This window comes from Pseudochaenichthys georgianus, unplaced genomic scaffold, assembly GCF_902827115.2.
Source record: "Pseudochaenichthys georgianus unplaced genomic scaffold, fPseGeo1.2 scaffold_1047_arrow_ctg1, whole genome shotgun sequence".
Classification (NCBI taxonomy): domain Eukaryota; kingdom Metazoa; phylum Chordata; class Actinopteri; order Perciformes; family Channichthyidae; genus Pseudochaenichthys; species Pseudochaenichthys georgianus.
Genome location: NW_027262016.1, coordinates 881 through 17,183, shown reverse-complemented (window position 1 = coordinate 17,183; position 16,303 = coordinate 881). Strand labels below are relative to the sequence as shown.

The 16,303-nt window shown below is 42.1% G+C and overlaps 1 protein-coding gene across 1 annotated transcript; it reads right to left on the bottom strand.

Annotated features, from left to right (window-relative positions):
* LOC117440576 (otoferlin-like) lies at window positions 1-16,064 on the bottom strand (the record flags this gene model as incomplete). The annotated part of the gene is made up of 13 exons (XM_034076812.1): window positions 1-529; window positions 4,786-4,886; window positions 5,211-5,389; window positions 5,989-6,230; window positions 6,674-6,772; window positions 6,931-7,019; window positions 7,735-7,877; window positions 8,639-8,799; window positions 9,669-9,839; window positions 10,416-10,543; window positions 14,009-14,140; window positions 14,328-14,465; window positions 15,958-16,064. Coding segments are annotated over 13 exons (1,871 nt in total), but the record flags the coding sequence as incomplete, so codon positions are not given.
* Window positions 16,065-16,303: the final 239 nt, after the last annotated feature.

Genomic DNA, 16,303 nt, shown 5'->3' with positions numbered 1-16,303 from the left:
TTTTAGGATTAGAAACATGTGTAGTTTGTACTTTATTCACAAATCAAAAGTCAGTCCAATACGGCACACTGTTCAGTTCACATGAAATCAACACAAAGGCCTTACCTAGCAACAGCAGCAACCACAACAACCAGAGAATAATTAACAATAATAATAATTTAGGCAAAAACAAAACGTACAGTCATTCTAAAACAATAACAAAGGTGCAGTAATGAGCGATTACATGATGTGTACTGTCGCCTTTCTAAAGCGTAACACCTATGACTTGATGGTGTCTTTTGTCAAATGGCAAACCACTTTTCCGTGAACACAAAATGAAAAGTGAATTATTAAAAACCAGGAGACATCTCAAGCGCCCAGCATCTTCTTCACCATGTACCCCGGCATGTTGTAGAGGAACAGTCCCAGGATAGCCAGCAGAAGGAGGACAGAGACGATCTTGATGGTGAGCCACCTGTACTGGTCACAGATCAGGTGTTTCGCTGCTTTGAAGGGGATGAGGAACCACAGGAGGGCGATATCTGGACGGCTGGGGGGGCACAGAGACAGAGAGGGTGTTAGAAACTTAAACAAATATTGGTTTTAAATAGAATATATGTATGTCATGAGTTAATAGGCTTTATTACACGGCAGAGTTGAATACTCAATTCTTATTAGTCAATTTGGTTGTTCAGTGTTCTGCTCTTTCTCGATAGCAGACCGTTGCTAGGAATAACAGACCGTTGCTAAGGACACTTTGATAAAGGGACTATGTGCTGTAACTTCAATCCGCAGAAAAATAACCGGACAATTATCATTATAATTCATGATGGCTGAACCGTCCCCAGTCAAGACAATAAAACAAGAGGAAATTAAGTGTCTTAATTTGGATATTTATTTTAGTAACACTGCATGTCGTACACAGAACTAGTGTCTGAGTTTCGACCGTGTGGTTTCGTCTCAAATCGCACTCGGCAGATCGCACAAACAAGGCACATGCCCCTTGACTTTGGAGGGTTACAGAGCAGACTAATTCCTGGTTGGGATCAGAAACTTGACAGTCTTGGGATATAACCTCCTTAAATGGCAATATCTTGTTTTACCATTGCTATCGCTCGAACAGACTACCCTTAGAACAGGGCTGTCAAACTCAATTTCCTCGTGGGCCACATTAGCATTATGGTTGCACTCAAAGGGCCAGTTGTAACTATATAAATAAACATATATAAATACATAATATATATGAAATAATGTGTAATATTATATTATTGCCTCTGCATTGGATTATTATTGGATAGGGTAATAACTTCTGAAACCAGAAGTCAAGGGCAAACAATTGAAAGTCTCTTCAGTGCACATGTCACAACATGATGCATTGTGGGACATGTAGTTTATGGGCAACGTGCTTCTGTAAAATAAGATAAGCTAACCTTTATTAATCCTCGTGGGGAAATGCAGTAGTTTAACAGCAACAGGGTGAGATTGAAAAACAGGACAGCACAGATTCACACAATTAAGGATAAATCAAAGATAAAAAAAGATAAATAAATAACTATAAAATAAGAAATTAATTAAAATGAACATATGTAGATATACTGTAAAGTAGTATGTAACCGTATTATAAACATATTATATTCTTTGCAAGCTCTTGCGGGCCAAATAAAATGAAGTCGCGGGCCGGATTTGGCCCCCGGGCCTTGAGTTGGACACCCATGCCTTAGAACGAGGGATTGATTAGATATAATAATGAATAATGCGTGTTATTTATATAGTGATTTTCCTGGTGCTCAAAGTGCTCTACAAGCAAGTAAAGAAAAATACCAACAAAACAAAAGAAGTGCTAAACCCGGTGGAATAGGGGCGAGGGGTTAACGGATTAGGAGCTGAAGGCACGAGTGAAAAGGTGAGTTTTGAGGGCTTTTCTGAACGAGTGGTTTGTTTCTTTATCATATACACATTTAAATTGTATTTATATATAATATTTGCAAGAGAATGCGAAGAAGAACCTCCAGGCGAAATGTACGCTTCTACTTTATTCTGCGAGCTGAAATGCATCTGATTATATGACACTAATGATGTTTCTTCAGTTTCTGGATGCACACACATACGACACAGATAAAGACACGTAAATACAAAAGACAGGACAATTAGAAGCTTGTGTTCATCGGTCAATTTATGGATGTATTTGAAATATACGCTTAAACAGGACGTAATACAAGCAACAACTCCAACACAAATCCTACATCAAGTTAATTTAACTGGAGTGAAGAAACATAATAGTGCACTTCAATCATTTCCGTCTAATTGCACGACATTCACAAAGCAATTCCAACTCAAACTGAATGCTCAAAGTTATCCCCTGCTGGTTTTTCACTTCGTTTAGACGCCCATCATCTTCTTCACCATGTACCCCGGCATGCTGTAGAGGAAGATTCCCAGGATGGCCAGCAGCAGCAGGGCAGAGAACAGCTTGATGGTGAGCCACCTGTACTGGTCACAGATCAGGTGTTTCGCTGCTTTGAACGGGATGAGGAACCAGAGGAGGGCGATATCTGGACGGCTGGGGGGGGGGGGGCACAGAGACGTAAACACAGAGTTACAGGCAGAAAATAAGTTGGAGTACACAAAGAGTCATTTTTGAGGTAACTCCCATTCCTAAACTGTCCATTTTCATGTTGGGAATCATTTTTAATAGGTCATAAATGTCTCTATTTATGTCAAGGATGCTCAGGGATGTATATTAATTATACTGTACTGACAGAGGACAGAGGATGTGTCTATTCTTTCCTTAAAGCTCTGTTAAGACGTAATTTCAGAGCCACAGTATAGAGAAGAGGAATTACTACAGGGACCTATGCCTTGTTTTTTAAAGGTCACCTATCATGCTATCTTTAGGCAATAGCACAGGTCTCAAATATATACAAATATATAAAAAACATGTCTATGAAGTGTTTTGCTCAAAATACCAAACAGATCATTCTAGCCATGCCTCATATCCCTCTATTTCACTTCCTGTTTCTAAAGTGCTGATTTGGGGATAAAGCTTTAAAGAGGAGGGGTCTGAGCTCATGCGGGACCCGGCAGCTACCGTCTAAACTAAATGCTGCCGTGATGAAACGCCATATCATGGATCATCAAGGATCTGAAACAGTCTGGAGCTCAAAGGCTTTCTCTCTTGCCGGTTACACCACAAGGTGAGTTCCTTTCTACTTCCTGCTTCTTCACACACATGCTCTCCAGTACAGGTTAGCTCTGAGTGTTAGCGATGCTAATGTAAACACCGACCATATTACGTCCAAAACAGTCGGGCATTGTTTCTGATAGCAACGTTTCTGATTGGCCCGTGGGTCCACATTTCAGACATTACGTCATATCGGACGCAAATCTGGATCAGCTCCGTTGTTCCCCGTTTTTAGAGATTTGGGTTCGGAGGAAAAGAGAGAGGGTTTTATTTCCTGACGCTGCGTGAGTTCCCCGACACACCGGGGACACATGTTGATGGAGAGAAGACATCAGAAAGTGCATTTTGCATGATAGGTCCCATTTAAAATCCATACAAACTTGTGAGGATTTAGTTAATCTGAAACTAATTGATAAGATCAGTTTGATTCTTCTCAAATAATTTGTTGTTATTTTTAAACTACTGCAAGTTTTCTGTCAAACCATTAAATGAAAATGAACATAAACAAAGTACATCTGTGCAAATCTAAACGGGATATTGACAATAATAGTTTTTAAATGATTCAATTGAAAATAAAAATCCAACTCACTCAAAAGATATGATGAAACTTACCGTGTAAAAGAAAGGAGATCACGAACTTGGTTGAAGTAAATTCATGAAAATGTCTTTCCTCATTTCGTAAAATTGCTCTTTTTTTATTTGTAAATTCATATTTTTATGCTTGTTTTATGTTTGAGGACTCACCTGCTTTGTTTATTGATAAATTAAATGTGTTTTTTAGTCCAGCTGAACGATATATAATCGTCATAATATAGTTTTTTGTGTGTATTTACGTCGAGGGTGAAAAGTATTCATGGGATAAAATAACCTCTAGGGCTGCACAATTAATTGAAATTAAATCAAAATGCAATGGAGTGCCGCAGTGACGCGTCCTAAAACCCGGAAGTAAACTCCTTCCGGTTCCACCCAAAAGCAATGCAATAGGACTTTGGAAAATAGCTGGAAATCAGGTTTGTGGTTGAAACAAATTTAAGAGACTGATCACGTTTTGTTAAACCGGATAATCTCCACACGTCTATCCTACTTTTATAATTTTATAATCATAAATCTAGTCGCCAGAAGCAAAATGCTAACGTTATGCTATAAACGAACTACAGTAGGGTCGCTGCTTCAACGTCACGCTAACTTCAGATCGATATTCAAACATACAGATTCAAAATTGTACAAGTTGAAGCGTTTGTTTGAACACTTTGCAGGAGGCAGGGACTTGCTTTCAAGCAGAACAGAAACTAACTTAGAGGAGTGTTCTTCCGGGTTTTAGGACGCGTCACTGTGGCACTCTATATGGACTAGAGCAATATTCAAATTGCAGGGAACACAATATTTGTTAAGGCAAATCAATCGTTTGTATTGAAGTAATGTTGAAGCAGGAGAGAGATCCCAGCCTACAAATCATATTCTAACGACTTAACAAGACATGTTTTTCTTCTTTAACAAATCACACCATTATCATTTACTATATTTTTCATGATAATGGGAATCGGGATAAATTATCTTTCCAAATTGAGCAGGCCTAATATCCTTAATAATGTTATAAAATGTAGACAACAGAACATCCTTCATACTTTGGTTTCTCCATGGGGTCCGGTTCGTTTCGTCCTTCTCCCACTGGGCTCCTCTCGGCCTCCTCTCCTGTCAGGAGGTGCAGCTCTGCTTCCACTTTCCCCTAAAATCAAAACAACAAAAAAACCACTCTCAGTTACAAAGTGCTGTTATCTAACTCATAATGCTCTATTTTGAGGTTTAACATCAAAGAGGAAATATTCTGCTCATTTTCAGGTCCATATTTGCATTTGTTTCTCTACTGTGACAGACATGCCAATTGGAGCGTGACTATTACATAGTGGTGTTACTGTGTTCTTAAACGTTGGGATTTTAGCCTTTGCAGACCATTTACATGCACAAAAATCTATATAACACACAACAGGAACCCATAAAAATCACAATAGGGCCTTTTTAAAATATGTGTTACTTTTTTACTGTGACTCACCGTGAGTTCAAACTCGTCGTCTTCATTTCTCGCCACAAACGGCCACCAGCCTTTGATCCTCTTCTGCTTGAAGATGGAGATTGAGGGCATCTCGCCTTGGTTGGTCACCATCTCGAGGGTGCACTGCTTGGCGGTCTTTGCACCGCGTGGAAAACGGTTCAGGTCCAGCTCAATTGCACCTATAAAGAGACATTAAACAAAGAAATTAAATAATGGCGTCCCCCAGGGCTCTGTACTTGGTCCCCTGCTTTTCATCATGTTTGTCCTGCAACTTGGACAAAAATCCTTCGTCACCACGACCTCTGATTTGATTGTATTCTGATGAAAAATAGCTCTATCTTTTCAACAAAAACTATTACTGCAGCCACCTTCACAAACCGCCTCTGTGACATAAAAAAATGGATGCAAAACAACTTTTTCAAACTGAACTGCGACAAATTAAAAATCACAATTTCCCTCCTCCTCGTCTCAGACCATTTGTTTAATGTGTTGTTATTTTCTTCATTTGCTTTTAAAGCCGCTTTGAGCACTGCTACCCTCTAAATAGATTATATTTTAATTATACGGCATTAACAGTTGTTCACAGAAATTAAGGGTTATCGACCGTAATAATAAAAATAAACATACATGACACTTATATAGTTTTTCTAGAAACTCAAAGACGCTTTGAAAGAGAGTAACGCAAAGACGAAGAAAATATGTAACGAGACAAACAAAAACAGAAAAGTGGGGAGGGGGGAGATGGTCAGTACTAGTAATAGTTTTTCGTCCACTGCACCTAAGAAGTCGTCCGCAGAGAAATGGTCGGCATCCCACACTTGCAGGTTGAGTCGAGCGGGGATCTTGTACTCGGTCTCGTCCCAGGCGAACATGGACTCTTTTTTCGAGATGACGATCTTCTCCTCGGCCATGAGGTAGTCGAAGGGGTAGACGTAGCGCCAGTTGAAGTTTCCCTCCCCGGTGATGGAGTGGTAGTGGACGTCTGTGTCCTGCTTGTCCTCCTGCTGCCCTTTCAACCAGCTGTCAGAGGGAAAAGAGGTAGGAGGGATTCACAATATTACACAAAGCAAGCAGCGTTTGAATAGTTTAGTTGTTGTTTTTGTCAACCAATCTAATGACAGGGCTATTGTGGGAAAGACTTAACAATCTTGTACATTTTTCCCGTACTTTTTTCTCATTCACATTTTTGAGTTTTTCCTCATGTATTGTGAGATTTTCGTCTCATATATCTTTGAATTTTTTCTCATACATTTTGAGATTTTCGTCACACATTTTCTAATTTTTCCTCAACAAATAATACTTCACATTTTTTATTACCTACAATGGCCTTAATATGCTGTCCTACCAATCTAAATCATGACAAAATAATAGTCTTTAAATGTATTGTGCTTTAGTATTTAGTTGTGCCACCACAAATAAAAATGTAGAGACAGGAATGATTTTAAATAAAAGTCTCTGATTACCCTCGGACAAAGATGTCACTCGATTTCTCTCCGGTGAAGATATCATCGTCCTCCAGAACGACTTCATCTGTGTTCCAGACGATCACCCTCAGCTCAAACCTGGACACAAACAGAAATGACAGACAGGATATAAAATAAAACACTTATCAGTAAAACCTTAACATTTCTTTAGATAAAAGCTCAAGTACTGTTGGATTTGTTCAGCAGTTTCCAAAAAACGTATGTAGTGTTTGTAAATGTTTGATTAGAGAACGTACTTCTTTGGTCTCCTGGGTGAGATATCGAGGGCAGGACCGGGTGCCGTCATATCTTTAGGGAACATGTCCACCCACATCTCAATCCTTCCCTAAAAACAATTTTGAACCACGAGGGGTGTATGGTGTTAAGGTAGGCAAACAAAACTTGAAAGCATACATTCATTTAGTTTAAAGATTAAAGCTAATTTTTTGTATTTATTTATAGAAGGACCATGCATACAAAAACATTAATCTCAGCAAAGAGAAGAGATGCCAGATTATAGCTAATAGCTCATTTCCATCTGTGGTCCTTAGACAGGTTCATAACATTTGATAAATTTGATTTATATAACCCAAAATCAACAAAAAATACCCTTTGTACAGATCAACTAACATGAATGTAAAAACAACATACTAAGATGACAAGATAGACAATCCAATTGAAAAAAGGACATGTATTAAATAAATAAAAATAGATAATATATATATAAAATAGATAAAATAAGTTTAAATGCATTACATAAAATAAATAAAATGTATTTTATTTTTTTCAACAATATTTGTATTGAAGTTTTCAAATATAACGAACATTACACATACATAAAACGGTGAGTCTAGGTGGCAGATACAGTGTACGATCAAATTAATAGGCATGGAAATAAACACAGGTCAGTGTAAAGATAATACAGGGATAACAAAGTACAGAATAGGACCCGTTTATAACCGAAGAGGGAAGAAGACAGTCCTAGAAGTTTGTTTTATGTGGGAGTTAAAGAACGTATCCTGGTTGAAGTATAGTTATTATGGTTACACTGAACGACTCACCTGTTCGATGCCAGGTTTGTCGGGGTGCAGCAGCGGTCTGGTTTCCACGTGTTCTGGGACCAGTTTGCAGCCGGCCTTTGGGATTTCCTCCCAGTGCTTCAACACGGTGAGAGCCAGGTGTTCTTCTGTCTGTCGCTTCAGACCTGACAAACATCAACAAATCAGAGTCAAAACACAGGTTTAAAATCACTCTTGTATTTTTTTAGGCAATACGCTGATATTCCAAAGCAATTTGGATAAAGTGTGGAAGTTAAGTCCTTATTTATGTATTTATATATCGAGAGATGTCAGTGATTACAGGACAGGTGAAGACAAATACAAGGTCACATACAGACAAGATACAAATTAAAACAAAGAAATTACAAAATAATAAGGGTGACAAAAACAGACTGAATGATTCAACATGGGTATAGACTACTAAGTGTGTGTGTGTGTGTGTGTGTGTGTGTGTGTGTGTGTGTGTGTGTGTGTGTGTGTGTCTCCTAGCATTACTATACTTGTGGGGACCTAAATCTGTTTACATAGTCACGTGTGGGGACTCGCCTCCCTTATGGGGACAAAATGGAGGTCCCCATGAGGGGGATCATTATTTTTATGGTGAAGACTTGGTTAGGGTTAGGGTCAGGTTAAGGGTAAGGTTAAGGGTAATATTAAGGGTAAGGGTAAGGCATGTGTTGGTTATGGTTAAGGTTAGGATAAGTCTTCAGGAAGTGCATGTAAGTCACTGTAATGTCCCCTGAAGTGATGTATACATGGTGTGTGTGTGTGTGTGTGTGTGTGTGTGTGTGTGTGTAAAAAAGATAAATATATAAATAATAATAATAAAAAAGATACAAAATAAATACTAAAGAGAATAATAATAATAAAATGGGTTATCAGTTTATTGAGTGAAGCGCTCATCTACCGTTCTCATCCTCTATCTCGGTGGGGGCCATGAACACTCGGTTCTCCACCTTCACGCGTCCCGCCGGGCCGTAGTGAGGTCCGTCCAGCTTCCCGTCCTTACAAAGCTTCGCCAGGATCTGAGTGGGTTTCATCGGGTCCCGCCACACGTTGTAACCATGGCTAGGGGAAAAAAATAAAACCAATCACATGATGTTGGTCTTTAACTCATCTGTTTCATGTTTTATTTTGAAAAGTGTTCTTCCCCCTGTTTCATGTTTTATTTTGAAAAGTGTTCTTCCCCCTGTTTCATGTTTTATTTTGAAAAGCGTTCTTCCCCCTGTTTCATGTTTTATTTTGAAAAGTGTTCTTCCCCCTGTTTCATGTTTTATTTTGAAAAGTGTTCTTCTCCCTGTTTCATGTTTTATTTTGAAAAGCGTTCTTCCCCGTGTTTCATGTTTTATTTTGAAAAGCGTTCTTCCCCCTGTTTCATGTTTTATTTTGAAAAGCGTTCTTCCCCTGTGTCTTGGTTTCTAGATTCAAATAGATAAATAATGATTTTGTGAACTACCCGAGTCATTAGGGGTGGGGTAAATAATCGATAGAGCATAGTATCGCGATACTTTGTGTGGCGATATTGTATCGACACACACCAAGTATCGATATTTCATATATAAACTATTCATATTGCAAATCACAATTATCTTGGCAAAGCTACCATCAAATTCTGAGCAAGCTAAGAAAATAACTCAATCACCTACTCTATGTGCAAAGACCTGCGTCCAATCAGCACCGTGGCAACGAAGGCTTTTGTCACATGTTAAAGACACTGGAACCCAATATATCATATATATCAATATATATGCGCAATATATCGCATCCCAATACTTAGCATATCGTAGAATCGCATTACGAGCAATAGCATCGTATCGTGGGGAGCCCGGTGATTCCCACCCCTACGAGTCATCCTGTCGCTTTCCCTTTCCTGTATTTAAACATTAACCCAATGTTTGTCCACACGGCTCCAGAGAGCTTCTAGGTTTGCTTCTCACATGGCGTAGCTACTTGTGAGGCCACACGTTGCTCTGTGTTTGCTGTAGAATCGGTTCTCCAGGTCCAGTTTGGTTTCTCCGATCAGATCGTCGGTTCCCACCAGGTCCCAGTCGTAGATCGACACGGTGAGAGTGGAGTCCATCGGGAAGGTGGCCTCCACGTCGAAGGATCTGATCACAGGAGGAACACAGCAGGTTTTAATGCAGATTCGAAACATGTTAAACAAAGTCCTAACTTAGGTCATACATGTACAACGGTTTATATAAGGTGCATATGAATAAATAAGGGAGGGAGGTGATTGCGTAGAAATAAATTCTCTGAGATTCAATTGGTAACTTTAAAAGAATAACAAATAAAGATCTAGGAGTTCAAACATGAATTTTCTCTGAGATTTAAAAGTCAGAAATTCACAAAAAAAAATTAAATCAATTAATTTTTTTACAAGGAACTACATACAACTTTTTTCAAAAAGTGAAGCGTTGTGGTTCCTTGAAAGATATAAAACACTTATTTTCACATTTGTTTCCTCGTAGTTTTATGACTTTATATTCTCTGAGATCATACTTTTTTAAAATTGTAAACATACAAATGAAGTCACAAAATACCCGGCTTCGTAAAAATGTCTCATCACACCGTCAAGATTCTCACGGTTTCAATGTTTAAACCGTTGGGGTCCTGATTACCTGTGCGTTGGGTCCTGATTACCTCCTGCCTGTGCCACAGTAAATAAATAATGTTTTACTTACTTTCCAAACAGAGGGTTGAGCTGTTTTGAGATGTAGTTCTCTTTGTCTTTGATCTCCGTCTTTCCCAGTTTGATTGCGATGTATGGATCGGCTTTCCCATTAATGTCGGCTGGATGCAGATCAGTTGCCTTACAAAACAAATGGCTAATATAAGTACACATCATACACACATACTGCATGGTTTCCTGCATTATTCAATCTTTACTTCAGACTCAAGGTCCATATCAAAATGACAAGATCAATAAATAAGATGAAAAAGCTAAATACAAAAAAAACAACAACAAAAAACCAGATATAAAAAACATAAAATCAGTCCAATCACAGCCACACATGCTCACTGAGGCTGCTGCGCCAATGTCTCCAAATCATGGAAGAGAACCGAGTAGAGCTCTTCACGGGGTTAATTAAAAATCGAGATAACATGATTGTCAAAGTCTTCTAGGCGACACATGAATTTGTACATTACATTTCTTAAAAGGGCTTGACAGGCAGGAACCCCCAAGTTAACAAACAGCTGGCTGGCACTGTGCCGTCTCGGTACCCTCAGCAGCAACCGTACAGCATCATTGTATGCAACTTTTAGTTTTTGCATGCTGCTAGCCGTGTAGTTACTCCACAGGTGTGTCCTTGGGCAAGACACTTCACCTGAACTTGCTCCTGTGGGTATTGTCCACCGTTTCTGACCATTGCATGTATGATATATGTGTAATGTGTGTATATGTAAAGCGCTTTGAGTCATTGAAAAAGCGCTATAATAAATGTAAGGAATTAATTAATTAATTAATTAGGTGAGCCGTGTAGTTCTATTTCGTCCCTACAGACCGCCAGAGGCGGTGCTTTAGCACTGGATATGTCCATCGCGAGCATGCGCAGCTCGAGTACCAATAACAACAAAGTCACCTGTGACCCACGTGACACCGGCTGATATAGCCGGTGTCACGTGCGTCGTCAGAGGATCTGTTCCTTTCATCTTCTCGCTGCGCGAGGGTACGAGGCTACATTTTTGTAGCCTACAGCGTTCAGGTTTGAACGTTTGATCTGAGGGATTTCTCTGCAAACAGCTGGCCGCGTGAAGCTTCGCGACTGACAGTCGGAGCTACGGGTCGTTAACGCGTCCTCCAGGAGCTGCGCCGGCTGTGCAGAGCCTCGACAGACAGGTTTGTGTCAGCTTGTTGCTGGTGATGGCTGTGTCCCCGCACCCTCTCCCAGCCAAGTTGTCCTGATTGCCGTCTTATTGTTTGTTTGGTTTGTGGTGACCACCTATTTAACCACTGGGACATAATTCAAACTTGGAACTACAGTTGCGGTTATTGTTCCCACTCGGACATGTTATGGGTTACCTATAAATAGTGTGTGCCCTCTTGGCTCTCTCTCTTGTCGACCCGGGCTGCGACCCGACAACATGTCCTTTGCAGCTTGTGAATAAATTACTATTCTTGCACCTTCCTTGCACCGCCTCTGACTCCATATCTCTCGGCACTACACTGGTGACCCTGATACGTCTTGAGAAGTTTCCGGGACGGAGCCGAACACGGCAAAAGGAACTCGAGTTCCTTTCTCGAAATGCCGGGGTTTGATTGGAGACGTCCGTGGCTGCCACCGGCACGCGGACTGAGGCTCGGTGCGCGCTCCGCAGAAGGCTGGAGACGTTGCTCGCCGTTCCCGCATCGGCTTTCTATCCAACGGGGGGACGATGCACGACCTGCTGGGTCGACCAGCAACCCCATTGCTACCTCGTGGGTTTGTTTCTTCGTGCGGCTGCACGTCCCGGCTGCCTGGATCCCGGCTGCTAACCACGTGGGGGTAACGACGGCTAGTGCTAACGGCTATCGGCCCTTTTGAGTTTTTTTCTGGTGCCGGAGAGGAGGTTCGACCAGCCTGGGTGGTGCACTCCTGGACCCCGTCTCGCCTCGACGGTTTTGGACGTCGCCCATGCTGCCATCGGCCCGTGGGTGGCGCGCTCCGGAGCCTGTCTGGCCTCTCCTGCCTTCCGGGGATATCCAGACTCCACTCACGTTCATCGGCGCCTGGGTGGCGCACTCCTGAACCCCCTCTCGCCTCGACAGTTCCAGACGTCGCCCATGCTCCATCTGCCCATTGGTGGCGCACTCCGGGACCCTGTCTGGCCTCTCCTGCTTCCCGGGGATGCCTCAGCGGTTACTGCCGTAACTGTGGTTCCAAGCCGCGTAAGTACTGGCCATAGTCAATAACGTAACTACGGCTCTATGCTGTGCAAGTACTGGCCATAGTTACTACTGTAACTATGGTTCCAAGCAGTGCAACTACTGGACAGAGTACGGGGGAGTTGCATGTCCTCTCCATAAACAATACATGCCCGAGGTGAGACTCTCAGGCGTTGCCCTTCCACAAACCCACTTCAATCAGCCTGCCCAGCTGGCACGCTTTGACATTCAGGAGTACGGCACGTCGAAGTTGCTGTGCCCGGGGGGTGCCCAAAGGGCGTATATCAAGGCTACTGCCTGTATACGGCAGGAGGAGCAACTCTTGAGTTTGCCCTGGCGGCACTAAAGGAGGTTAGGCCCTCTAACCAGTGGCTTCCCCACTGGGTTGTCGATACCATCTCACAGGCTTACGGGGCCAGTGGCCGCCCCCTGCCACCAGGCTGAGAGGCCACTCTACAAGGAGCATCTCAACATCTTGGGCTGCCCTGAGAGGGGTGCCCCTGGAGGCCATCTGCGCCGCGGCGTCGTGGGCGTCTTCTGGCACATTCTCCAGTTGTCATCAGGTCAATGTCGCCACTCCCCGTTCTTTGGGCGTGGTCCTTTTGCCGAGCTCCGCTGCTTCCAGTGGTGAGCAAGGGCTTGGATTCTTCATGACATTGTTGGTATAGGTCATCCAGTGCTAAAGCACCGCCTCTGGCGGTCAGTAGGGACGAAATAGAACGATAGTTACGGCTGTAACTACGGCTGATATAGCCGGTGTCACGTGGGTCACAGGTGACTTTGCTGTTATTGGTACTCGAGCTGCGCATGCGCGCGATGGACATATCCAGTGCTTAAAGCACCGCCTCTGGCGGTCATCCAGGACTCATAGAACCGTATTTACAGCCGTAACTATAGTTACTCCACAGGTGAGCCGTGTAGTTACTCCACAGGTGAGCCGTGTAGTTACTCCACAGGTGAGCCGTGTAGTTACTCCACAGGTGAGCCGTGTAGTTACTCCACAGGTGAGCCGTGTAGTTACTCCACAGGTGAGCCGTGTAGTTACTCCACAGGTGAGCCGTGTAGTTACTCCACAGGTGAGCCGTGTAGTTACTCCACAGGTGAGCCGTGTAGTTACTCCACAGGTGAGCCGTGTGCAATGGTGTACAGAAAGCTTTAAAAAGTGATACCTTGACCTCTACAGAGCACTTGTGAAATGTCCGCATTAATATGTTTGCCTGGGCATACAGTTTGCAGCGCTGTGTATGGATGTCTTTGTCATCTGTGAGATCCTCAGAGATATAATGACCGAGGTACTTCTTGCACACAAGTAGAATGTAGCTACTGAGAAGAACATGAGGAAATACAACCTTTTTATCCTCTTTAATGTTCTGTGTGATTCTCTGCATGGTCTGTGTGTCGATCGCTCACCCTGATAACGTAGATACGGACGAGGATGTTGATGGGATCGTTGTGAGGAATATTCTGGAACATTCCCATGTTGGAGTCGAAGCTCATGTCTCTGGGCATGTCGTCCGAGACTTTGTACATGCACATAGAGCCCTAAAGACAAAGGTCAAACAAATGTATGCTTATATTACAATACTAGGAAAACAGAACTGTTCCAGGACACGTAATGCATTCTGTTCTCGCTGCAACGGCCTTCTGTTGGCTCACGAAAAGAGAAATCTATGACATGCTGTTTTTAATTGATATAAAACAGTTTTTAAAGACCAATTGATGTTCTTACTTTGAATTTTCCAACGATCCTGTCTTCATCGGAGCCGCTCTGGTCTTCATCGTCTCCTCCTTTCCCTCTGAACAGGTTGAAGCTGTGCAGCCAGTCCTCGAAGTTATCATACTCGCTCTCCAGCTCCTTCGGGTACACCTGGATTGGGATTCATCAAGGAATGAAGTCAGCGTTCAATTATCTATTTTTTAAGTCACTTTTCCCGGTTATACCAATCCCATCTAATCAAAGTGTGTGTATATATATATATATATATATATATATAATGTGTAATTGTAAAGTGATTTGAGTGCCTTGAAAAACGCTCTAATAAAAAATGTAATGAATTATTATTATTATTATTATTATATACAGTAAGTATCCCTAAACAGCAGTAGGGCGGCAACTAACTATTATTTTGTCATTAAAAAGATTACTTAATTAATAGTTTGGTTTATAAGATTTCATAAAAATGTCCATGTCAGTTTTTTTTAAAGGTCCCATGGTCATGGCCATTTCCACTGATCATAATTCCATTGTTGAGGTCGACTAGAATAGATACTGTGTATACTGTGGTACGGTATACTGTGCACTTTTCCAAACTCGCATTGGTTTCTCACAGCATCTCTGTAAAGTATGTGTTTCACTCTCTCCACTAAACGGCTCGCTGCAGCTCTTGCCCCCCCCCCCCCCTCCCTGTGAGCCCAGTGTGCTCCGATTGGTCGGGACCAGTCGGGACGTTGTGAATCGCGCTGAGCTCCGTGGAGGTGTTGTTTCCTTGTTTAGCGATACACAGCGATACACAGCGATACACAGCGATACACAGCGATACACAGCCAAACTCACCCTGAGCACACACAAAGTCACAGCCGAAGTAAAACCAATAAGTGTGGCTTGATATTGAGAAAGAAAAAGGTTGATAGACGCTGAGAGAATGGGTCTGCAGAGAGCATTTCGCCGCGATCCCAACTGTCTGTTATCAGCCTGCAGCCAGGGAGGAGAGATCAGCAGAGCTGCACTGAGTGTGTGAGGAAGTCCGTGGATTGGTCAATTTGGACCAATCAGCGGGGGCTTAACGTAACGGCTCCACGGACGTAACGGCTCCGCGGATTGGTCCATTTCGTTCCGGGGACGACATGACATCATGATGTACCCGGAAGAATCAAATGGACAGTGACGTGTCTCCAACGAGGCGTTTTGGGGAGGTATTTTCTGTGTTAGAGCTTTACTCCCTACAGGGTGTACTTTGAGGGTTGTGACTCTGCAGACCGTTCACATGCAGAAAAACCTTCATAACAACAAGGGGACGGTGATAACCGGAAAAGCACGACATGGGCCCTTTAAATCAGAGGTTACGGTTTGTTTTTAAACGTCTGAATGATATTGTTTTTAACTGACTTTCTAGTTTAACATGAAGAAAAACAACGAGAAAAGCAGGAAATCTTAACATTTAAGAGGCGCAACAATTAGAAAACTGAAGTCACTTTGGTACGTTTATAAAGTATAGTGTCCTATGTTCATTTGTTTTGCAGTAGATTGGTCTATTATAGAGAGTTATAACTGTTTGTGCATTATTTCAGTATACATCTTTCTACTGTTGTGTTAAGTGTAATAACGGTGTGTTCATTGTATTCGATAATTCTTCCGGTACCTTCAGTTCGTCCAGTTTTTGCTTTTTCTTCTCGAACGGATCGATCGTCTTTTTCTTCTTTCCTTTCCCTCTCTTGGCTTTCACGGGAGGCTCATCGGGTTTGATGTCTGAGGTTAGCGGGGGAGGGGATGGAGGAGCAGAGCGGACACGTATCACACATGAGCGTTTCCAAATGCCACAGAGTTGTAACTACCGATGTACACAGGTCAGTTGGGACACTTGGCAATTGTAAACTTAAATATTTCACTGGTTCTCGTCTTTTTCCGCATTTAAGTCAAAGTAAATGTACAATAATGCACCGTACAATACAGTGTACTGCATTGGCTGGTATAAGATAATTGACTGC